Here is a 26332-nt window from a genome sequence, read left to right on the forward strand (position 1 = left end):
GGGACGCAATGAAGTAGGGCAGTGTTGGATTTAGGGGATACAGCTGCTCTGTGTTTTGGAGTTCTGCGGTTGGGACCTTTAGTAGAGGGAAGGCATGTGTTCTTCTGTGATGGCAACTTGTGTAGAAACCCCTGTAACCAAAGAATAAAGACTTTTGTGAGCCCTGGTAGGGAGAAAAAAATGGGATGATAACTCTGGACTAGATGGAGCTCAGCTGAGAAGGTCAGATGGTTCTGAGTAGAGAGCTGTGTCCCAGTAAAGGAAAAGAACTGCTTTCAGCAGGAAGGTTGAAGGCTTTTTAGTAGAGTTATGGATCAATGGGATGAAAGGCTGGGTATTCTATTGTTTTGGGCTTTTATTTGCTTTGGAAGAAGATTACTTTTGATTTGACCAGAGGGCCAAGTCACATGCTTGCCAAATTACCAACTACCAAAGAATGAGGAGAAACTGGGGCACAACCAATGCCGGCCCAAGCTACGGTCTGACCGGGCAACAGCCCGGGGCGCCTGATTGTATGGGGCGCCAAAATGACTGATTAATATATCTATAAACAATAAGTTTTTACCTTCCTCTGCGGTGAGTTGCAGCTGGAGAAGGAGAAGGATCCAGACGGGCGCCATGACACCCCGAAGGCCAGGTCCATCTGTGGGGCCCCACCCCGGGGGCTCTATCTCCACAACCTGAGGTGGAAGAGACCAAAATACACCCGACCGTAGCTGTCTCCGGAGTGACTCGGGGTTTGGTGGCCAGCTTATCAGGGATGCACAGCAGCAATGGAGTCAGGGGAAGGGGGTGAGAGAGACAGAGAAACAGGAGGGGGATGATCCACCACAGAGGTGGCCACATCTCAGCGCCGGGCGAGGGATCCCTGTATAACCAGCTGCCCTGTCCCAGAGGTGGCTGCATGGCAGGGCGGCAAAATGGCTCACACGATCTCTCTCCGAAATGGGCGTGACGCAATTATAATGTCTGCCCGGGGCGCAAGAATGGCTCAGGCCGGCTGTGGGCACAACTACAGCTGATGCCAGGCCAGGCAAGCTGATCTTGTTGCAGTCCCTTTCTCCAAACATTGAATCCACAATTGCTGGCAGAGCAACAGAGGTAGGGTAATTCAATAAGAGACAAGGGCCAATGAGGAGGGATGGGACAGATGTTAGTCACATCATTTAATGCACTACTGGAAGGCATTCAGATACTACAGTGATAAGTGTGGTATAAAAACCTACATAGAATAGAATGGGCAGTTAAGTAGGATCCTGGAGGCAATTTTATCTAAACTGTAGTTGTGCATAGAGAGCCTGTTCTGGATTTGGGCCTTATTATGTTAGACACTGTTCAAACCTATAGGAAGATGGCAAAAAGCTTGGACTTGTTGCGGTGAAGAAGGGCAAACCAATGAAAGGATTTAAAGAGGTGGGTGACATGATCAGGGATGTTGTAACCAAGAGGGAACATGATGAGCGCTTTGGCAACAATTCACCTGTAGGGATAGAAAGAAGAAGATGGATCTTTGGCGTATTGGATTGGAAGAAATGTCAAGAGTTAGATGCTGTCTGGATGTGTGGGGCTGGATAATATGTTTTCGAGCTAAGTAACAAGGAGCTTGGTGGTATAACTAGCAGTGACAGAGAATGGATGGTGTGGAGAGGGTTTTAGAGGAAAGATGGCAGATGGGATCCTCAGGTCTGGCCAAGATGCCCTGGGAGAATCAGGGGCCAAATGGTGAGAGTGGCTTCAGTGGAGCGAAGAAAGTGGAAGCCAGACTGGAGGCATCCAGAGTGGTAGCAGAGGGGAGGGAGTCCAGGCAAGAGTCATAAACTGCTTGCATGATGAGAATGGAAACAAAAGAAGAAAGGAGATGCAGTGTACTTGGTGAAGTGGGTGGCATTGAGGTCCAGTGTGAATTTGCCCATAAAAATATAGCTACCTCTCAGAAAAAATATGGTCTGCAGTAACGATGAAGGTTTTTCAAAAAGAGAAGTTAACTGAAATTTGAAATATAACAGAGTGGTGCACAGGATGGGGAGAATCAAAACGTTAGAAAAAGTTACTGTCAGTCTAAATAAGAAACGATGTTTTTGAGCCGATTTAGATCCCACTTAACAGAAATATACTGTACCTCCAATTCACAACAATTAAGCACTTTCACTGATTTCATGAATAGTGTGTTAAACTGCACATACATCTTTTATACTGCTGGTTTTATATGCCTCTCCACTGAAGGGGAAAGTGATGCTAGATTGTCCTTCTTACAGAGCACTGTGGAGAAATACAGCATGCTATTTGGGGATGAGCTGGAGCACACTTTGCACCTCTGAGCAGGAACAATTTCTACCTTCAACTACCAATTGTCACTGATAGCGGTATCTGCTCTTGCCAGTTGTGGGCCTAGAGATGGGGAGCCCAAATATACTTTTATCTATACACTGCCTACAGCAGGAGAGTTGGTGCATGGACTAGCGTGCTCCTGCATACTGTGTGAGGAACCTGTTCTGCTGCTTTTCTTGTGTGGTGGGAGGTAGGTAAGAATCTCCCTATGCTCTCCTCCCGCTCTCACACCACTGCTGCAGCAGGCAAGATTTAATCCTTACTGAAAACCGAGAAGGAGTGTCATCACAACAGTATCAAGGAAGATTCAGACAACCAATAAAGCTTTCAGTTATTCCAAATGCCCTCTGCTGAATGGGAATATTGTCTTAAAACAAAGGGTTTGTATGTACAAACGGTACGTGGCCAGCTGGGGTATAGTGTGCATACCATACACTAACTGTCCATGGGGATCTGCTGACGCACCCTAAAAGCTCCATAGTTGCGCTTTGACCTACTCCTAGGTGCAGACTACTTTGACTTTAAAAGTGTGGCCTATGGTGTGGAAAGGAAATCAAGCAGGAATGCTGCACATAAAAGGGGTTCATTGGTCAATGACTGTGGCCTCCTCAGAAATTCCCAAAAGGATCAAGAAAATTGTTGTTATTGTTTTAGGATTTTTGCAATGGGAGGAAATGTGCTTCACCAAGCAAGGTTCTAATTGTCAGCCTCCATAATTCAGTCATGAAAACAGCCTTTCCCCATATCTCAGCAAAGACTTAATAGAGGAGGGTAGTTCTGAGGCATCTTATTACTGGGAGTTCATTGCTCTTATAATATACAATGGTACTAAAAATTCATTACAATACTATGAAATAGCATAAATAATTAACACTAACTGCTTGTCAAAACATGAGCTAATTAGCATTCGTGATGCATTATCCTAGCTTTTTAAATCATGCTTGTTCACTTGCCTGCTAGTTTGCAGAATTTAAGTAATTCATAATGGAGTCATTGGGACAGATTTCAGGGCATAGGTGTGGAGCTGCAGTGTGGATGCTTCCTACATCTACAGAAGGGGGTTTTCCATAGATGTAGGTAATCCACCTTTTGGAGAGGTGGTAACTAAATTGATGGAATAATTCTTCTGTTGATCTACCTGTGTCTACCCTGGGGTTAAGTTAACCTAATTACATCACAGAAGGTGTGAAAATTTTCACAGCCCTGAGCAATAAACCTAGGTCCATCTAATTTTTAGGTGTATGCCAGCTCTCAATCTGGCATAGCTGCACCTTTCTGCTTTAAACTAATTTGCTGGCCCTCAGATCCTGCAACTTATCTGTACTGCCCCCAGTAAGTTAGGGAACCCTGAGAACTGCTCTAGCTTGTGCCAGCTGTGCAGAGCCCCCAAGGGACCTGCCATTAACTGAGGATATGTGTGGCCTCAGCCACAACTCCTTACCTCAAATATGCTATCTGCATCAGCAGCCAGGAGGGTGGCAAACCATCCCTATGGCAGCTCTATGCCACCCAAGGATTCCCCAGTACTGAGGGAGCCATCAAAGGGCTGATTAGGCTGGAATCAGCTGTTAAATGAGACTGATAATCTGCCCCATTTAGGTGAGTTAATAAGATTGTTACAGTGCAACAAGTTGGATTCAATTGGGCCTGATTCTGATTCACATCACTCACAGTGGGGTAGCTAAGATCAGAATCAGGCCCCATGTGCTTTTATTCACCTTAGCATTTTTTAAAACAATGTCTTCTGCCTTACATGGAACAAATGTGGTGTTTGTTTATTCCCTGCACCAATCAAAAGGCTGGAAGCACTATAAGCTATTCATGTGCTATGAGAGTTGAATTTCCTGTAATAGAGATCTTGATCTGCTTTTGCAACTCTGACAATTAAATGATACATGAATAAATACTGTACCGATATCAGCTCTCAATAATCCAAAGAGTAAGCATCAGCCTATAGACTAAACACATTGCCCAAGCTGAATTGAAAACTTACCTTGTAAGTATGTGTAGTTCCAGGATCAATCCGAAAAGCTTTTGTAAGCGGATTTGAGTTTATTATTAAAGGATATCCTGAAGCCACTTCAGAAGGTGATGGTGATAAAGTAACACTAAAGATATGAACCAAAACAGGACCAGAAGAATTTTCTGTCACATTTCCTGTAGCAGGCAAGCCATTAAGTGACAGAGTTCTTCCCCCTGTGAATTTGAAAAGGAATGTACAATTACATTTTTGTGAAGGCCTCTGTGAATGTTAGCCAGGATGGAGCACTTGTGCCACATGCTGTATTGGTGAACACAAATGACTTGCTACTCCTCTCCTGCTCGTGTGAATTGTGGCATTACACGGCTGTCGATCCCATGCAGGTGACAGGAGACTCAAACCATTCATTTTCTTCGTAAATGCTGTGGTCCTCTCACTGCAAGTTACTGATGTTAATGCAGTATTGTTACTACATTGCTTGCATTCATAAGATAGCTAGAAACATGTTACGTTTCCTATCAGTCACCAGCCTCCATTGCTGCCTCTCAGCATTGAATCGCATTAAAAATAAAGTCAGACAAGCAAGCATGTGTGACTAAAAGGTGTTTGAAATTCTTTTGTGAATTCTCTTCTCAACAGATGCCGCCCCCTTCACTCCGTTTCTCCTCCTCTTCCCTTTACTACATGTCATGTCTTAAATTAATATAAGAGAAGGCAGGGCCAGTTCTTCAAGGTGCTGGGCAGCTCCTGAAAAGTTCAGCATGCCTTCCACCCCCAGCATAGTGAGCACCTTGCAAGATACTGCTATTGCACTGTAATCAGTTCAGGGCCAGGACCTGGGCCAACATTTAAAAAAGTGTCTGTGATGCCATGCACCAGGTCACAATGCCACCCACTCAGATTTGAGGGGGGGGGGAGGTAGGGGCTTCTAGGTCAGGGGATCAGTCTGCTGGTGATGATTGAGGGCACCTAAGAAGGGAAGAGGAGGCTCAGGTGGGGAAGGAAGGGGAAATCTATGCCTCCCCCACTTTAAATGGCGCTTTGCAGCCCCTGAGTGAGTGAGTGAGTTACACGTCCCCCTCTGTTTCCAATCCACAGAGGATTGGAATCCATTACGGCTCTTGGCTTGAGAGTCTGGGTCAAGCTATGGAGGCTCCTGTTTTTAGCTCTGCAGATCTCTTGTTCACTCTCTGGTGTTGGCCAAGATAGAGGCTGTTACCACAACCAGTACAAAATGTCTGGAATGCTTGGAAGTAGAAGAAAACACTTGACTTGGAAGGGCCCATGTGACCCCCCTGTTAATAGAGGCAGCCTCTGGGCTGTCTAGGGATGTGCGCTTACAGCTAGGGCTCTTTTTATATGTGTTCTACTACAAAATCTGACACTGACTGTATCCGAGTACACTTCCTTTAAACACACCATAACTTATTAAGGAAAAGTATTTTTAAAGTCAGTGAAGATAAATGCATTTATAATGTTTTATTGAGTGACAGATGAGAGATGGGTTACTATATTTATATTAACCTCTTAATTAACCTAAATTAGGGTTAATCAGATTTTTCAGTGTGGACCACATTGCAACAGAGTGTGACAAGTTACTCTCTTCTTATGATGCTACTCCATCCCCCTTCAGAATCCTATGGACGACTTCCTTTCCCATTTAGGATCACAAAACATCCCTCTGACAATTACAGCAATTGCTTATAGAGAAAAATAGCATTAGGAAAGAACTTAATATATTATTAGCATTGCCAACCCCAAACATTGTCGGGGCACAAAAAAATCACAAAACTAACTTAAAAATTATGATTTAAAAATATATCTAGATATCTTGAGATCTCTTGCTTTGCCTCCTGATTTCTGAGCCCTTAAAGTACACTCAGGTCATGTTTCAAGTTTTCTCTGCAACCAGGAGGGCTCAAATTTTACTCTTTTGGAAGCTGAAATCCTCATGCAATCTACAGATTACAGCAGTTGGGACTTGAGGGGAAAACACCAAATAGCATGAGACTCATGAGAGTTGACATTGGCAAACTGTTAGTTTCTTTTAAACAGTGGCATACCCAGAGGGGGTATAGAGGGCCAGGTCCCTGGACACCGGCCTGTGGGGGGGCACCGGGTGGGAATTTCAGGATGCGCAGGGGGAGGAGGTGCTGAGGGGCGACCCTCAGCGCCTTCCCCCTCACGCATCATGAAAGGCTGGCCCCGCCCCCCCCTCCTCAAGCCGGGGAGTATGTCATCCCCGTCCGAGCCAGCGCTGGGCTGCAGGGCTGCAGCAGGAGAGAGGGACGCCACGTGGCAAGTAAGTGCAAGGAGGAGGAGAGGCAGAGCCAAGCCTGCATTTACAGGCCTCCCCCCAAGCCTCACATCCCGCCCATGCAGGTACAGACTCCCCTCTCCCCAAGGCAGCTGGGGAGCAGCGCTGGGACCCTTCCTGCCCTGTGAGGTGGGAGAGGCCTGAGGCCTGGGGGGGCAAAAATGTAGGCTTGGCCCCCAGGCGACGGAGACCCTCGGTACGCCACTGCTTTTAAGGAGAGGTTGGGAGAACTGGACTTGTTTAGTCTGCAGAAAAGAAGAATGAGGGGGGATTTGATAGCAGCCTTTAACTACCTGAAAGGGTAGGATGGAGCTAGGCTGTTCTCGGTGGTGGCAGATGACAGAACAAGGAGCAATGGTCTCAAGTTGCAGTGGAGGAGGTCTAGGTTGGACATTAGGAAAAAGTTTTTCACTAGGAGGGTGGTGAAGCACTGGAATGGGTTACCTAGGGAGGTGGTGGAGTCTCCATCTTTAGAGGTTTTTAAGCTGCGGCTTGACAAAGCCCTGGGTGGGATTATTTAGCTGAGGTTAGTCCTGCTTTGAGAAGGGGGTTGGACTAGATGACCTCCTGAGGCCCCTTCCAATTCTATGATTCTATGACTAGAAAAAAGGAGGAGAGTCAGCAATATGTGACCAGCCAGCTCTTGGCAAGCACCAGCAAGTGTTTAGTGATCCACAGACGACAGTTTAAGAAACCTCTGCTGTAAATTGTTACTATCTACACAAACAAACAAAGCTGGAGATAGCAATCCATTCTTTACTGCTTGTTAGAAGGTCCATTATTTATGTCTCTGTAATGCTTTCATGCTGAACCCAAATGCTGATATTGCCAAGCTAATATGCCATGGTCTGTGTTACGTGCATTTTTTTTTTTGTTTGGTTGGCTGGTTATCCAACTGTTAAAGTTACCACTAACTAGAAAAAAAGAAAAATCTTTCTTTTTTTTAAAAAAAATCTAAATTCTACTAGCCTGATTATTATCTGCTTTGCACCTGGTACAATCATTGACATCTGTGCAAAGTGGGTATAAAACACTACCAGTCTGGTTTTTGAGTGTAAATGACTAAATAAGTGTTTAAAAAGCTACCAGATCAGAAGAGGGCATAAAATGCTGCCATTTACAGAAGGGTTGAGGCAGTGGAGAACTGGGCTCTATACATGTCTTTATGGCAAGGTTTTCTTAAAAATTGCTACAAGACTAGATCAAACTCCTGTAATTTTAAAAACTCAATTTTTTTTGTTTTATTTTTTTAAATTCAATTAACCCATAGCTGAAATACAAACAAAGCTTGGAGTTGGCTAAAGTGAACTGACTTCACTTCTTTGAAAATTCACCTGCTTTCCCACCCAAATACTCTCACCTTGAACAGTGATTGTTATTCTGGAATGCAACATCCAGCATAATATTATTGTAATGGTATATAATTCATCACAATGGGCCGAAATCTCCTGTCAGTTATACTGATAAAGTCCCATGGTTTACCGTAGTTCACTAACACAATAACTGTTCCTTGAATTCTTTTGTCAGAAGTTCTGATCCCCAAAATATTTTTTAATACTCCACAGAGAAACAAGAATGATTTAAATTTAGCAACTGAATAAAATTGTGTTCTTACCAGATATTCCCCCTAAGAAAACCAAGAGAAGAAAAAGATTCTGTCTCTTCCCTGGAACCCGGCCATCCATAGTCCTAAGATGTGAACTGAAGGAAGATCTGGGTATTACTTGCCTCGGTCCACTTCAGCCCCACCTACATTTTTCTTCCTTGTCATGCTGTCCAGTAAGAAATCAAACAAAGGTTCTGCCGTATCTAAGGGAGTTTCTAAACACCATCAGCCTGTTTGCTCTTCAGTGAACTGCTCCTTCCTGGCATACCATACATAGGACTGAGCCGTACCTGACAAGATCATCATCAGTATTTCTTAAACTGCAGTCCTTTTAGAATGACAAAGAAGGAGGGGGAAATAGCTAATACAGTGCTGGCTTGGTAACTCTGAATGAGGTACTCTCTCCATAAACTAGGGACTACTGGGTACAGCATTGTATGTTTCCCTATTCACACTATGCTGCCAGTGTGTTTCACACTTGTTCTGGGGTGTCAGAGAGTCATTTAGGACTGGTCTACACTAGAAGGATTTTGCCACTATAGTTATACTGTATATCCAAATCCCACTAGTGTGCACTCACTTGTGTCGGTATTGCTGATGCCATTTTCAGGAACCAGCAAAAGCTATACCAGTATAATCATAGTTATACCATTATAGCAGCGTCTACAGTAGGCTTTTACCAGCATAGCTATATCAGTAAAAAAATCATGCCCCTCCCCTCCCCAACTGGCACAGTTATGCCAGCAAAACCTTTTAAAGTGTAGACCAAACTGTAGCCTCCAAGCCAGTTCAATCTTTGGCTTTCCTGTGGAGACTTCCAACAAGGTGCAAATGAGTGCCAGTTGTGGTGATGGTTTTCGTGTATGGACGCATTTTCAACAGGAACTGGATCGGGACCACTCACTCATTTCATATAGGCCACAAAACATTATTAAACCTTAAACCAGAGATGAGTGTAAGATTTCGTAACCAACAAAGGGGAGCTCAGACCCTTGTGGGGCAGGACTCACTGGGAGGAAATATCCATCTGCTGAGCTCACAAAGATCTTTCACTAATTGCTCTGTTGTGGGTGCAGGCGTTTCCACATTACCTCCCACAAACAGGCTACAGGGCCTGCCCCAAATCCCACAGATGTGGGAGGTAAGGGAAATCCCACTGAGATCAGTGACATGCCAAAGCTATCTGCATGGAGTCTCCAGGCTGGTTCATGTTCCAGGCAGCCCATCCCTCATACCTTAGCACTGAGACTGGCAGCAGCAATTCCTGGCCATGGGACTGGGCTCAGTTCTCCACTCCAGCCCACTGGCTCTGGCCACTTGCAGATTCGGTGGACCTCACCACAATGTCATGTGACTTGTGCAGGAAGCCCTCCCCTCATGATACTCTACCCTCCTTCCTGGTCTTGGCAGTGCTGGACATGGGGCTTCACGTACCAGACTAGGCTGTGCTGATGGGGTGGGGCTACTGAGCCCCCTTTAGCCTAGCCTTAGTAACCAATCACCTATGGAGACTGGACCTAACTATTCTTCTCCCTGGCCTGCAGAGGTGTCACTTGCTATAGGGCAAGGGGGGCAGTTGACCCCCCAGATTTTTAATAGGTCTGTATGCTTCAATATGTCTCCCCCTCCCCACTTCTGACTTTACAGGATATATAATCAGATATAATGTTCTATATGCTGACACAATTTCCCTGCCTTCTCCCCCTCAGAATTATTCTGAAATGATGCCCATAATGGCCTGCACAATCTCTGCCCCTCCCTCTGCACGGATCCCCAGATTCATGAAGAGTCTATGGGGTCAACATTGCAAAGGTAGTTGAGTGACCCCTTTCCACAAAAGGGGGAGATCTGAGTGTGCAGTATCCCTCAACACATAGGTATCTGGGGCGTGCTCTGAGTTTGTGAATATAACTCTGGATATTTTTTACTAACAACTCATATGCTGTAAAACACCTGCTACATTTTCCCCCCCTTTTAGTTGCTGTGTATAATTCATTCCATTATCCACAGCTGCCTCTTAAACACCTGAAATAACAATATAAGCTCTGGAGTGTGACAAGTGTACCAACCTCGCACTGGATATGAAGGGGTTAACCCCACACTCTAGGCGGGGGACGTCACGCCCCCTCAGCACTGCTGGGCATGCTCCAGCTGGAGCCTCAGCATAAAAGAAATCAACCCAGCTCACTCAGGGCTGATTGCTGAGGAGAGAGGATGCATGTTGCAGGCTCCCTCCCAGGAGCTGCTGGAGCACCAAACCATGGAGGCCAAGAACGCTGAGACCTAGGTAGATACCCAGCTACAAGCAGAAGCCCAAGAGGAGATGGCGATGGCGATGGCAGGAGCTCTGCCCCCAGAGAACCAGTGGACCATGGCACTGGAAGTAGCCCAGGAGAACTAAACATTAATCAGGTTGTAGAATTAGAAACTAAGTCAGTGTGTTTTGGTCAGATCCCTGCTGACCCAGTAGCAAATATGCTCCCTACTGATAGGGCCCTGGGCTGAGACCTGGTGGAGTAGGGAGAGCCCCAGTCCCCCTGCCCTAGCCATCACTCACCCATGGGTGGCATCCCATTCCCCCCCTGACCATTAGGCTGTGCTGAAGGGGGTAGCCATGTTGTCTCTGGCCCTTAGGCCACACCGCCCTAGGGCCATCTCAGTGACCCAACCATTAGGCCATCCTGCCCTGAGGCGAAGGGGGGAGAGGGGTGTTAAAACTTGGCTGTGGGGCTATAACGGCTCTCACTCTCCCCCCAAGGGAGACTGGGTGTACCAGCCCTGTGACATGGTGCTAAACTTTAAAATAATGAATTCTTTTGGTTATCAAAATTTTCATGTGTCTACTTTTCTATGTGAGAGCACAGGGCTTTTTCCTGGCCTCTGTCCTGCCATGGCACAAGCAGGACTCCTTTCCTGTGTTGAGTCAAACTCTTTGTCCTTTATTTTCTCTCTTCTACTCCTGAGGCTGTTTCTTCTATAAATATATATATCAGCCTATTTGTTTGATTCTTCCTTTGTCTGAATGCCCACACAGAGCCCGTTGCCAACAATAGATCAGTGCTCATGTGCACAGTTACATAAATCAGACTTCTCCACACACATCAAACCTGTCATATTCTGTGACAAAGAAAAGATAAGAGCAACCTGGTACACATCTTTCAAAGAGACAACCTAGTCTTGTGATCAGGGCAGAGTATTGGGAATCGGGAGACCTGGGTTGGAATGGCATTTGGTACCTATATCTGCTTAATGCTTTAGGGCCTTCCCTCAGGTAAGCGTCTCCTCAGTGAAAAAGCCTGCAGTAGGGTGCCGTGTGGAAAAAAAAACCCTTGGGTGGTTGGTATTTCTTTGCTCTTTCAGTAGGTTTCCAGGTTGTCACTAACAAGCTTCATGGGACAAATGTGTTTTGAGCAGAGAATGTAAATGTGGAGAGGGAGACAGTTTAGTGAGGAGGGAAAGGAAAGGATAGCCAAGTGTTGGGCACAGGATGGGACTGAGTGCAAAGAGACAAGCAGTAGATGGACAAAAGAAGAGATCAAACAAGAGGGATATATGCAGGAGGAAATGAGTGAAGACGATGTTATAATGTGCCATCCAGCAAGGAGCTCAACACTCATGACTGATCTAACAAAATGTGTAAGCGCATGTTTAGCTTTAAGCACAATTAGTCCCACTGACTTGCAACGAGTTCTGAAAAATGCTTTGGTCTGTGGGTGGATCAGACTAGAAAGATAAGTACATTGAAGGATTCAGCCCCTATATGGCTTTTCAAATGTAGATTTCAAAGAGTTACATAAAGAAGGATAAATACCATTTATCCATAAAATGGGGATAGACAGAGGCTCAGAGAGATGACGTGAAGTGACCGATCCAAGGTCACCCATGACATGGATGTCCTAGATAGGTACAGGCACAGTTGTGCAGATCCTCAACGTGGGAGAATGAGGAATTCTGAATCTTTATGAAAGAAGAGGCAAAGTCACTGATGAGATTCTGATGACAGAGGCATGGCTTTTCATAACCACCAGAAGCAAGAGGTCATGGCAGCATTCTACAAGGCTGGAGACAGATGAGGATAGGCAGGCTGTGGCCACCAGAGAGAAGAGAAGTAGGAGGAATTTCACACAGCTAGAAGTTTCAAATCAATACCAGGTCCTCAATGTGGAAACTATGGAAGACTCCCCTCAAGATCCAACAGGTCCAAGTGAACAGAAAGAAGAATGGGACAGCCAAGTGGATAGCAGCTCAACCCAACCTGTAAGAAAATCAAGTTTGCCCATAAAGGATTCTCCAGCCATTCAAGACAGACAATCCTTGATGAAAATTCAGTACTCAGAAGATTTGAAATAATTTTCTGCAAGGGACAGGTGGACAACAGGACAGGGTGCTACTTTCCCAGAGCCAAGACACGAGAAGCCACTCTAAGATTGGATAGGCTTCTGAAGTTGACTGGCAAGGATACTTCATATCATCGCTAATGACACTGCATCACAGTATATTTCACAGATAATAGATGACTTCAGGGAACTCAGAAGAAGAGGAATATCTAAATGATATTCTCTAAGATCCTTCCTGTCTCTCAAGTGAAGGAAGACATAAGGCAGAAGATTCTGGAAATGAATCACTGGATAGATAAGTGGTGTAGAATGGAGGGTTTGATTTTTGTGGAACACTGGTCCATTTTTATGAGGAAAGGTGGCTGTGTAGTTTGGATGGCCTCCACTTCAGTAGAAGGGGGAACCAATCTCCTGGGGTTCAGGTTGGCTATGGTAGTCAGGAGGGTGTTAAATTAATATCAAAAGGGGAGGTACAGAGAGGGAAGATATGAGCACTCAGCTGAAAATAAAGATGTTGAGAATGAAATTAATCATGAAACCAAAGGACATGAAGAGAAGAAAATCTAGAATTGGCTATACACCACTGCTAGGAGCCTAGGTAACCAATTAGAGGAGTTGGAATTGCTTATTTCTGAGCATATATATGATGTAACTGGTATTACTGAAACCAGATGGAATGATTCACACTATTGGAATGTTAAAATCAAAGATTATAACCTAATTAAGAGTGACTGAGTGGCAAAAGAGGAAGGAGAGTGACACTTTGTCAAAAATAGCATTACCTGTTTCTGTGTTACTGATAACATGGAAGAAAATGATCTTGAATACTTATGGATCAATGTCCTATCACATAAAGCACAAGATGAGGTATAAGTTGGTGTCTGCTACAGATCACCAAATCACACTAGGGAAAAAGATGACCAGCTCCGTATACAGTTATCTATCATGGGCAGGAAAAAAAGTGTACGATCATGGAAAATGTCAATTTAAATAACGTATGCTGGATGTCTGTGCTGTCAGCACTAAAACATTTTTTGGAATTTCTAAACGATATAGATGACAATTTATTAACTCAAAAAGTGTTCAAGCCAACATGGAAGAATTCTTTATTAGACCTTTTCTTAACAGATCAAGAGGAACTGATCACAGAACTAAAAATTAAGGATAGCTTAGGTAAATGTGATCGTGCCTTGATCACATTTATAATGTTCAAGCAAAATAAAGTCCAGGCCAGTAAAATACACACTTGATGCTTTAATAGGGCCAATTTCACAAAGCTGAAAACAATTATGAGCCAAATCTGCTGGGTGGAAGAATTTAATCAGAAAAATGTGAATAACTGGGAATTTTTAACAACATTTTACTAGATGTCCAAAAAGCCACAATCAAGAAAGAAGGCTGTACTAGTTAAAAACCCAACCTGGTTCAGAAGGGAAGTAAAGACAGCTATAAAAAAATACATAAAAAATGGAAGAAAGGGGAAGTTGAGAGTAAGGTTAAGAATTGTTGAGAGTTGATAAGGGAAGCAAAGGGACACAAAGAGTAATCTGTGGCCAGCAGAGTTAAGAACAATAAGGAGTTTTAAAATATATTAGGAACAAAAAGAATCCTTACAAGGGGGTATTGTCAATTGATAGAAATGGTGGAATTATCAATAATATTGCAGAAAAGGCAGAAGTGTTCAATAAATATTTCTGTACTGTTTTTAGGGAAAAAACAGATGATATGGTCTCATCATATGGTGATAATAACACTTTTTCCATTCCATTAATATATCTGGAGGATGTTAAACAGAAGCTGCTAAAGTTAGATATTTTTAAATCAACAGATCCAGATAACTTGTATGCAAGAGAAGAGCAGGCTGAAAAGCTTGCTGATAGTTAATGTTAATTTTCAATAAATCTTGGAATACTGGGGAGTTTCCAGAAGAATAGAAGACAGCAAATGTTGTGCCAATTTTTAAAAAGAGTAAATTGGATCCAGATAATTATAGGCCTGTCAGCCTGATATTGATCCCACGCAAGATAATGGAGTGGCTGATATGAGACTCGATTAATTAAGAATTAAAGGATGGTAATGTAATTAATGTAAATCACATGAGTTTATGGAAAATAGATCCCGTCAAACTAACTTGATATTTTTTTTGATGAGATTACAAATTTGGTTGATAGAGTTTATGTTTCTGCAAGGCATTTGACTTAATATCACACAACATTTTGATTAAAAAACTAGAATGATATAAAATTAAAATGGCACACATTACATGGGTTAAAATCTGGCTAACTGGTCTCAAAATGTAATTGTAAATGGGGAATTATCATCAAGCAGGTTTGTTTTCAGTGGGGTCCTGCAGGGATCAGTTCTTGGCCTTATGCTATTTGACATTTTTATCAATTACCTGGAAGAAAACATAAAAAACATGTCTGATAAAGTTTGCAGATGACACAAAAATTGGGAAGTGGTAAATAATAAATATAGAAGAGTACAGGCCACTGATTCAAAGCAGTCTGGATTGTTTGGGAAACTCGGCACAACAAACAATTTAATAGGCTAAATGTAAATGTATACATCTAGTAACACAGAATGTAGGCCATACCTTCTATCCTGAGAAGCAGTGACTTGGAGAAAGATTTGGGGGTTGTGGTGGATACTCAGCTAAACAGGAGCTCCCAGTGTGACTCTGTGGTCAAAATACCTAATAGGATCCTGGGATGTATAAACAGGGAAATCTTCAGTACGAGTAGAGAGATTATTTTCATCTGTGTATTTGGCACTGGTGTGACTGCTGCTGAAATGGTGTGTCCATTTCTGATGCCCACAGTTCAAGAAGGATGTTGAAAAACTGGAGAGGATTCAGAGAAGAGCCATGAGAATGATTAAAGGATTAGAAAACGTGCCTTATAGTGATGGATTCAAGGAGCTCAATCTATTTAGCTTAACAAAGAGAAGGTTAATGGGTGACTTGATCACAGTCTATGAGTATCTACATGGGGAACAAATATTTAATAATGGGCTCATCAGTCTAGCAGAGAAAGGTGTAACAACATCCAATGGCTGGAAGTTGAAGCTGGACAAATTCAGAATAGAAATAAGGTGTAAAATTAACAGTGAGAGTAATTAACCATTGGAACAATTTAGCATCTTTCTGCAGCAGTTTAAAACCCCGACCCTGCACAGGAAGGCCTGGCAGGGCTAAATATGCTGGGGGAAGCTCTGCCACCTGTGTTGGTAAAGTTAACCAAGATGGGCCATGACAATAATCTGGAGGCATTTCCCACCTTCCAGGGGTAGCATTGGCCTATAGAGCATTGGGCATTTGTTTTAGCTCCCTATCTGATGGGACAGGCACAGCTGACCTATCACCTTGATCCAGAGCAGGCTAGAGACTACCATCGGGCAAAGATAGCTATTTTAGATTATCTTGGTATATGCATAGAGACACATAAGTAGCACTTTAAGTTGGAGACTTACCTCCAGGGGACACATCCGAGGGTGGTGCCACAATGTTTGAAAGAGGACTGCTGGCAATGGCTTCACCCCAAGGAGAACTCCAGGCTTCAAGTTGCAGAGTTGGTCCACACATAGCAGTTCTTGTCCATACTTCTGGTAAGGTGCCAGGAGCGGGTTCTCCAGCATCACCCTGAGTCATTGTCGGATCTGGTACAGCTGATGGAAAAATTTCTCACACCCAAAGGGTCACTGGAGATGAGATGTACACTGCCTCCAGCCACTCACCAACTAGGGCAGATGCTGCACCCCAGGCATGACAAACCCCACCCCAGCAGCCTGAGCTACCCATATGGAGAGGGGAAGACTGTGGCAAGACACAGGACCAAGCTTGGATGAGGTACACCCGATAACTGCACAGTCAAGCAAATGACTGACGGGAGTCTTTGAGCTCAGAAAACGGTCTTCCTTGTAGTCTAAATCCCTCCCCTGCCAGGAAGGAAGCCCACAAGGGTAAGCTCAGTGATCTGCTACTCCTGTGGACAACAGGGGCACCTGAGTAAAGAGTCCCCACTGATGGAGTGTAACTATACAATGTGTTATGGGCCCTCTCTTCTGCCATCTAGGAGGACTCCCCCCAAGTTGATGATCCCAACATGGGTCCAAGAGAAGAAGGATGGGGCTTGTGGACTCTGGGGTGAAGCCAAACAGTGATACAAGCTGCCCTAGAGGGCGAGATGGTTGACCCAGAGGGGACAATTTGCCTTCAGTGCATACAGGGAGACATAAATCCCTATCCCAGTAAATGTCTGGAACTGACAGTGGGGGTCTACACTGACTCAATTACAGGAACACTAGCAGAGAAATTAGCGGAACCAGTAGTTATAGGCCAAGACTAATCAGCCTTTCAGCAAATCATTAATGATCTAACCTATGCCACAGCTGAACCCCAGGGCAGGTTCCAGCCTGTGGACCCTGTGGACCTAGCAGGCCTGGGGAACTCTGAAGATCCTCAGGAAGGCACATCCTAGGAACTAGGGCCAGCCAGAGATAGCTGCAGAGCCAGCCGGCACCAACTGTAGTCCTGGAGACATTACTACAAGGGGGAAGCTTCATTCAAGAACAGCATGACAACACAATGCTGAGCCATGCCTATGAACTGGTGGTGTCCATACACAGGTAGGCAGTGGACCCCCAGTGCCTGGGACAGTACCCCCACTTTGTGCTGTGAAAGAGAAGCTGTATCACATAGAATGACACCCTCAGTCAGGATTAATAAGAACTCATCTACTGGTACCTGATATTCCCTGCACGGGATATCTAGGGCATGAGAATATCTGGGAGTGGGTAGTGGCTGGTTTCTTCTGGCTGGGATAAAGGAGTATTGCTTTTCCTGTCCTGAATGTCAGTATGTGGCAACTAAGAGTGTCCCAAAGGCTCCTTTTGTCCCAGTGCTCTTAGTGGAAACCCCTTTTAAGAGAATAGGGATGGATATGACGGGGCCTTTAGAGAAGAGCTCCTGAGTTGGGAAACCAATATATACTTGTAATAGTGGACTATGCCACTCACTACCCTGTAGTTAACCCCTGGCATCTGGCTAAGGCGACAGCGATCACTCTAGAGCTTATGAGATTCTTTGCCCAGATAGGTTTCCCATGGGAGATATTGACTGACTACGACTCCAACTCACCTTGCAGGAACTATGTTCCCGCCTTAAAATCAAGGCCCTGAGACATCAGTGTATCATCCACAAACAGATGACCTGGAGGAAAGATTTAACAAGATGTTAAAAGAGATGTTGAAGTGGTTTGTTGGGACAGAGTCTAGGCACTGGGACCAGCACCTCCTGCCACTTCTATTTGTTGTGCAAGAGGTACCCCAACCCTCCAAGGTTTCTTGCATTTTGAACTGTTCTACAGATGCCAGCCCCAGGGAATCTTAGATGTGTTGCAAGAGAGTGTTGTCAGTGTTATTACCGGTGTGGGTGCTTGTCAGTGTAGGCTGCGTGCGTGTCCCCCCGTGTAGGTGCTGTGTTAGCTCTGCAGATAGCCGAGACAGCACTCACGATTGAATGAAGTGATGTGACCACGGATTAGCTGAGCAACAAAGGCACCCGGGCCAGGTTTTATTGCGTGCGGCACAATGAGAAGCGACCTACAGTGTATCTATGGGTCTGCTTCCTATATGAGTGTGGCGTTACAATGGACACGGCCCAACGGCGAGACTTTCCGTTATCCCCTAGGCCGAACAAAGTTGTTCCCTCTGACACCCTCTTTTATACACTGTTACAGACAATTTCTTTATGGACCCTTTGATTAGGTAGTTGTCACCCTCTTGATGTAGTCTAATACCACCCTTTACTGTAAATTGGACGGTTTGAGCAAAACAACTCCATTTATCACCTTATTAGACATTTCTATTCATCAACGTGTCATTTCAGGGAGCCAGTTATCTCTTTGGTGTCAGGGTGTCTTGGTGCCTTCTGCACCGGCTGTGTATTTTTAGTAATATTTTGATATTAGTAATATTTTGGAAATGTGTATGCTTGCAGTATCAGCGTTTTCTCCGTGCCAGTTTCAGTTAGGTCATAAGTTCACAGACTGGTTTCTGTTAACTTGGTTTTTTCTACTTAGGCCTTAAGCCTTAGCCTGTTTGCAGGCCTTAAGCTCTCACTTCTTACTACAGAGGGTTGGGAGGAGCAAGATGCAAACATGCTTGGAGAGATCCAATACATCATCTGGCTACTGGAACATCTTAAGAAGTTGAGCATTTTTGCAAAAGAGGACCTCATCCAGGCTCAACAGAGGCAAGAATAGGAAGTATAACCAAGGGCATACTTATGACCTTTCCACCCCAAAGACAGGGTGTTGCTCCTGTCACCATCCTGAGTCAAAATTAATGGCCCATTCAATTATGAAATCAAGCCACCAGGCAAGAGGAAGGAGACAAAGATTTATGTACATTTTCTCAAGCCATAGACGACGCTGATAGATTCCTGTCTGGCAAACCCTGAACTAGGACCCAAGGTAGCTTCTAGCCCAGAGTCTGGACTCGTACCATTGAATGGGACTCTTGCACCAGAACAGAAGGCCCAATTGGTTCAAATGATCTGAGACTTCAGTACGGTATTCTGCACACGTCTGGGGAGAACACATATCATACAATGTCATCTGGAGATCGCACCAGAACAACTGGTTAGAGAGAATCCTCGGTGCTTACCTCCAATGATGGAGATTTCACAAGACTCCCTTGGAAGTCTATTCCAGAGCTTAACTACCCTATAGTTAGAAAGCTTTTCCTAATATGTAACCTAAATCTGCCTTGCTGTAAATTAAGCCCATTATTTCTTGTCCTACCTTCAGTGGACATGGAGAACAATTGATCACAGTCCTCATTATAACAGCTCTAAACCTACTTGAAGACTTAACAGGTCCCTCCCCTCAGTCTCCTTTTCTCAAGACTAAGCATGCCCCGTTTTTTTAACCTTTCCTCATAGGTCAGATTTTCTAAACACTTGATCATTTTTGTTGCCCTGTTCTGGACTCTCTTCAATTTGTCCACATCTTTCCTAAAGAGTAGTGCCCAGATCCAGACACAGTACTCCATCTGAGGCCTCATCAGTGCTGAGGACAATTACCACCCGGGTCTTACAAACGAGATTCCTGTTAATAAACCCCAGAATATTAGCCTTTTATTTTTGCAGCTGCATCACATTGTTGACTCATATTCCATTTGTGATCCACTATAACCCCCATATCTTTTTCAGCATTTAGCCATTTATTCCCCATTTTGTAGTTGTACATTTAATTTTTCCTTCCTAAGAGAAGTACTTTTCACTTGTCTTTATTGAATTTCATCTTGCTGAATTCAAACCAGTTCTTCAATTTGTGAGTCCCTTGCCAATTTGTCCTCTTCAGGCAGTACAGTGACACACTCTGGGTCAGTTTACGTCTCTGTTTCTAAGTCTACCCTAGGAAAAGAGGACATTTTGTTCTTGCTGTGGCAATTGTCCATTGAAATGTCGGTAGCCACTGCTCCTAAATAAGTGAGAGACTTTCACAAACTTAATTCATAACCGTCAGGGAATATTTAGTATTGTTATTACAATGACAGTTTTGGTAACTTACTTAATCAGTTTTTATCTTCATCCTCTTTAAACTGTAATACTTTTCTCTTAGCTGCCTTGTTAACTTTTCCCCTAAAACATTAAAACAGTACTCTGACAGTTGGCACCAAGAGCTCACACATAATTTTCATTTGATTCTCATCTAGCTGAAAAGTTCTCCTTGTATCATCTCTAAATAATATGTAAACTAAGATCATGTTTCACATAGCATGTCTGTGATGTCAATGAAATCCCACTAGGTGTTTTATATGAATCCAAATAAATATACATACAGAGGGTTTCATTCCTTTCATATGAGAAAGACAGAGAGAGATGCATAGAGGATTCCAAAATTATTCTGGATCCCTTCTCTTCCTCCTGCTTCATCTGCTTGTCCCTGCCTCTACATCCCCTTTCACAATATTAATTAAAAATATGGACTGGGGTGTACTGATTTGATTATGTGGAAGGGAACAGCCCAACCAATGGATTTACAGGGGCGCTGTGTGACAGGATATATAGACTCCAGACAGAGAATGAAGGTACCAGAGTGCCCCTGGTGGCAGGGCTAACCGCACCACATCTGGCCCTGTCTGTCCATCATTCATGATAGGGAGGAGGCCTTTAAAAGGGAAGAAAATGCAGTGTGGAGGGATGGGGAGGAGCAGGAATGCCCTAAGCAGCAGACCTCCTGAAGCTGAGGCGGGAATGCCTAGTCAGGAGACCTTCACCCCAAGCCTGAGGGGAGTACAGTGGACTCCCTGAGTAAGGCAGACAGACTGAGCCTGACTCAGAAGCCCAGCCAGAGCAATTTCCACAAAACCCATTGCATTGGTGCTGGATCGCTGGCAGCACTGTAGACCCATCCTGCCCCCTCTTTTTCTGGGGCTATAGGGAGGGATTATCCCTAAATGTGTTGGGGTTTGTCACTTTCATTTTGATCCGCCCCTTCAGGAGAGATTTAAGAAAGCCCACAAAGGGCAGAGCACCCCCTGGCAAATAGTAAGGAAGTGAAGTCTGTGCTGGAACCACACAGTGTAGATAACTGGGTGGGGTGAGGTTCTCCCACCCTCAGAGGGGGAACCACCCAGGATTCTCTTAGACCCAGGCTGTGTTTGAACCAGCCATGCAGAGAGATCAAGTGACTCACCAAGGTCACACAGCAAGTTAGCAGCATAGCTGGAGCTCTTGGCTCCCAGCCCCAAGCTCACACCATGAAAAATGCTCCTTCTAAAACACTCTGCATGTAGGGACATCTCACTGAGAAATATATTTCACATGGAGGAGTTTCTGTGCTGGTTTCAGGATTTTTTAACTGTTTGAATGAAACATAAATTTTAAAATTAATCCACCTTAACTAGAACAGATGTGGCAACAATGACATGGTGAGTTGTGGTTCCTGATATGCACAAAGTATATAAAGATTTTTTTTAAAAGATACAGATCTTGTAGCGCACAATAAAAATGTGTGACATTATATACTGCACTCTGCATCTATATGGAATTCCCAGTGATAACCATGTTAGTCATGAGTATGACTTGATTTGTGGCTGTTTGGTTTGTCTTACAATATAAAGGCAACTAAAGGCCTGATTCAAAACACTAAACTCAACTGAAGTTTTTCCACTGACTCCAGTGGCCATTCAATCAGGGTTAAATCCATGTGGCAATCCATTGTACTTCATGCTACAGCACTTACTGCATATTACTTGTTTATTTATTGCTATAATTGCTTAGCCTCCTGAGTTGATAAGATTGGTAAATATATAAACATCCCTTCGAAGTAGCGAATAATGCAAATGCTACAAGGAAGAAAGTGCTGTATAATTCCTGGTACAGAAACTCTAAGGTTTCTATGTACACAAGGTGATGCACAGCATGGTCAAACAACTTCATAGCCCACAAGGAACAAAATAAACAGTCTCTTCTATTGTGAAATTATATTTTTGCATGTAAAATATTAAATAGGTGGTTTTACAGGGTATTTTAACCCAGGAGGAATATTTTTCTTTGTTATCTGTGAAAAAGATTGCATTGTCTTTAGCAGAATAGAGTGGAACCTAGTAGAGAACTGGCAGTTGGGAGTTCTGGGTTCCCCATTCCTGCCTCTGCCAGAGAGAGACTGTCAGACATAAAGAAGTTGTGACTTGCCTATGGTCAAAGTTTCTCCATCTATTAAATAGGGATAATAGTACATCACTGCCTCACAGGAGTGTTGTGAGACTTAATTCACTGATGGCTGTAAGTACTTTGGGGTCCTTGATTGGAAGGGATGTAGAAATAAAAAATATTATTTCTATCATAAGACCGGGAAAACAAGTTCCCTTAAAATAAATCACAACCCAAAACTTTCCCCAACCATCCTAAATGCTCAATTGTGCCTCATAGGTACAGCCCTGTGTTGAAGATGACCCAGAGCTTCATTGGCTCTTGGAGTTATTGTGCCTCTCGAAGCACCAGCTGAAAATGAAGTGCCACCTTTCTACTCCTACAATTAAACCCTTTACCCAGGCCCTCCTCTCCTTGCCTGTCAATCTGACAGTGTCATTCTGCTCTTTATGTCCTTCCACTGGCTCCCCCTCCTCCACCACACCAGATTCAAGCTTCTTGTCCTTCCCTTCAAGGCTCTGCATAGCTCTGCTCCCCCTGAGTACCCACCTTGGTCTCTTTCCCTGTTGTCCCCCAGCCACTGATGCCAATCTTGACATGACATTTCGCCTCTATCTCCACAGCCATCTTCACACCACAGAAAACCCAAAGCTACAACTTTTTCTGCATTCAAACCCCACTTGAAGGCCAACTCATTCTGGCCCCTTTACACCACTCTGGCAGCACAATAGGACTGGAAAGCAGCCCAATTTCCCCAGCACAAATGGGAGGGGGTGACGGGGTTCCCTAGACAGTATGTGGCTGGGTCCCTGGACAACTTGGGGGCTGGAGTGGAAAAGGAGGGGTGTCCACAGTGTTCTGGGCTCAATTATTCTTTGACCACTACAGCTTTTGCTGAGGGCTGAACCAGCTCCTGGCAGGCCCAGTGTTCTGGAGGTGCAGTGGAGGCATTAAGGCCATCTTTTCCCCTTTCCTCTCCCCACGATCCTCTTGGGGCTGTGTTTCCTGAGATGCACAGTTCAGCAGCACAGTTTGGTTTGCTTTTTTTAAATTTTAATCAGACAATGCGTTACCAAGTCATGTCCAGTTACAACCTTGACCACTTCACTTGTGCTTCGATCTCTGTTCCCCCTACCCTTAGGCCTCAGTTATGCTTTGCCACAAGCCACCAACAAGGTACAGAGAGTTTTCTCTTCTCCTGGAGCAGACTGTGACTCAGAGGACTGTCACTCCCTGTACTGGTGCAGCCTACTTTCCTCAGCACACTGGCTACAGTGATGCTAACTGGCATGTCACGTGGAAGGAACTAAGATTTTGCCTACTGGCTAGCATGTCCCATCCACTTGCACAAGGAGGATTGTGGGGATGTAGCAGCCTTATGGAGGCTGCTCTCCTCCCTGTGCTGCTACTCGTGATCCAGTTAACTGGTGCAAGGGAGTAAGGGGGGAACCTTCCACTCCTTAGTGCTGCTGCACCATCCAGGCACAAACTGGCCATTACATTGTAAGGTCTCTGGGCAGGGACTGTGCCGCTTCCTGTGAATGCTAACAGATTGTGCGTCCTAATGGAAACAAATAGTATTCCAAGTTTCTTTGAGGTCAATGACAAAACTCAACTTCAGTAGGAGCAGGACTCAAATCATGGTTTAAAGCAGGGCCATACATTTAGGAATCAACAACAAGAATTTTAGCTATAAGCTGGGGATATATCAGTTAGAAGTGACAGAGGCAGAGAAAGACCTGGGTGTATTGGTTGATCACAGGACGACTATGAGCCGCCAATCTAATGCGGCTGTGAAAAAGGCTGATGCAGTCCTAGGATGCATCAGGCGAGGTATTTCCAGTAGAGACAGGGAAGTGTTAGTACCATTATACAAGGCACAGGTAAGATCTCATCTTGAATACTGTGTGCAGTTCTGGTCTCCCAAGTTTAAGAAATATAGATTCAAATTAGAACAGGTGCAGAGAAAGTCTAGTAGGATGATCTGAGGAATAGAAAACCTACCTTATGAGAGGAGACTCAAAGAGCTTGGCTTGTTTAGCCTAACCAAAAGAAGGTTGAGGGCAGATATGATTGTTCTCTATAAATACATCAGAGGGATAAATACTGGGGGGGGGGGGAGGAAAGAAGTTATTTAAGTTAAACCCCAATGTGGACACAAGAACAAATGGGTATAAGTTGTCCATCAACAAGTTTAGGCTTGAAATTAGGTGAAGGTTTCTAACCATCAGAGGAGTGAAGTTCTGGAACAGCCTTCCAATGGGAGCTGTGGGGGCAAAAAACCTTAACTGGCTTCAAGACTGAGCTTGATACATTTATGGAGGAGATAGTGTGATGCGACTGCTTACAATGTCGTGTGGCCCATTGGCTCCTGCCAGATGCAAAAATTTCCAGTGGCTGGTGTGATGGGGTATGCTTGCCCCGCACTGGTTTGCCAAAAGTTAACTCTACCCTGTGGGCTAAGGAGACCATGCCTCCTTGGCCCTGCTGGTCATGCTTAGGCTGGAGCTCAGGTATAAAAGGAAAACATTCAGCTCAGTCGGGGCTGACTGCTGAAGAGGGAGGATGCAGACTGCCATCTCCAGCAAGGGAGCTGCTGAACCTCCAGGCCCAAAAAACCAAGTGCCCTGAGACCCCAGCAGATGTCAGGACTGTAGGAGACACCTTAGATTGGCTGGAGCTGTCAAAAGCCATCCCCGCCGAGGAATCCTGAGACCCCAGAGATGCATGGACCGCCACTGAGGAGACAGGATAAGAAGTAACCCAGGAGCATGAGCTGTAAAGCCAGGCGGTGTTAGCGTGTTGTGGTTGGATCCCTGCTGACCCAGTGGTGGAATCTTCTGCCACTATCGGGGCCCTGGGTTGGGACCCAGTGGAGTAGGGAGGGCCCGGGTCTCCCTATCCTGGATGCCATCCACTCCTAGGTGGCAGCCCACACTTCCCCAGCTAACCATTGGATCATATAGCCCTCAGGGAAAGGGCAACTATATTGACTGTGGCCCCTAGCCATATAGCCCTGAAGGAAAGGGCAGCCATATTGACTCTGGCACCAGGCCATACAGCTCTGAGGGAAAGGACAACCATACTGACTCTATCCAGTTACACCACACAGCCCTAGGAGGAAAGACAGCCATACTGGCCCTGAGCATTGGGCCTCACAGCCCCAGAGAGAGGACAGCCAGATTGATTTTGGCTACTTTGCTGCAACCCCTGAGGCTAAAGGGGTTGAGAGACACTGCTCTGGGCACTAGCAACCCTTACCCCACCCTAAAAGGGGGACGGGGCAAGCTTGCCCCATGACAGCTGGAGACAGGACACTAGATGGGGAAGGCTCTGAGTTACTACAAAGAATTCTTTCTCAGGTATCTGCCAAGTGAGTCTTGCCCACATGCTCAGGGTCTAATTGATCACCATTTTTGGGGTTGGGAAGGAATTTTCCCCCCAGGTCAGATTGGCAGAGACCATGGGGGTTTTTCTCCTTCCTTTGCAGCATGGGGTATGGGTCACTTGCAGGTTTAAACTCGTATAAATGGTGAATTCTCTGTAACATGCGTATTTAAACCATAATCTGAGGACTTCAGTAACTCAGCCAGAATTTTGGGATCTATTACAGGAGTGGGTGGGTGAGGTTCTGTGGTCTGCAATGTGCAGGAGGTCAGACTAGATAATCACAATGGTCCTGTCTGACCTTAAAGTCTCTGAGGATTGGGCCCTAAAAAAGATATCCTGAAGCAAGTTGAATCTTACTTATGTAAAGAAGTGGAGATTGGGACAAATGTGAACACTGCATCCAACTTCCTTGCCTACAAACTCCGGGGCGAGAGTTCATCTCAAGAAATACAACACAGATGGATCTCCAAAAAATTTGAAAAGATTTGGTCTAACATTTTAGGAACATTTGATTAATTCTTAGCAGATGAATACCAAGATGTCATTCTCCTTTTCTCTTTCCCCTTTCTTTACTTTTTCTGTTCTTTTTTTTTTTTCTCCCTTTATTCTTGGGGAGTGAAACATTCAGTAAAATATATAAAAAGCTAAGAATGTCTGCTCTTACTTACACTGGTGTGAACACAGAGCTGCCCCATACTAGTCAGTGGAGTAA

At 44.6% G+C, this 26332-nt stretch overlaps 1 protein-coding gene across 1 annotated transcript in view; it reads right to left on the reverse strand.

The window, feature by feature from the left end:
* The window catches only part of CDHR3 (cadherin related family member 3), a 64973-nt gene extending 48755 nt beyond the window's left edge, over positions 1-16218 (reverse strand). Inside the window, exons 1-2 of the mRNA XM_067564600.1 lie at positions 16041-16218; positions 4322-4524 (exon numbers count right to left, since the gene is read on the reverse strand). Coding sequence (XP_067420701.1) covers positions 4322-4524; positions 16041-16218 — 381 coding nt within the window. The remainder of the gene's footprint in view (positions 1-4321; positions 4525-16040) is intronic.
* Positions 16219-26332: the final 10114 nt, after the last annotated feature.

Source organism: Emydura macquarii, unplaced genomic scaffold (assembly GCF_026122565.2).
Source record: "Emydura macquarii macquarii isolate MOO-44397 ecotype Brisbane River unplaced genomic scaffold, CSIRO-AGI_Emac_v2 contig_2636, whole genome shotgun sequence".
Taxonomy (NCBI): Eukaryota; Metazoa; Chordata; order Testudines; family Chelidae; genus Emydura; species Emydura macquarii.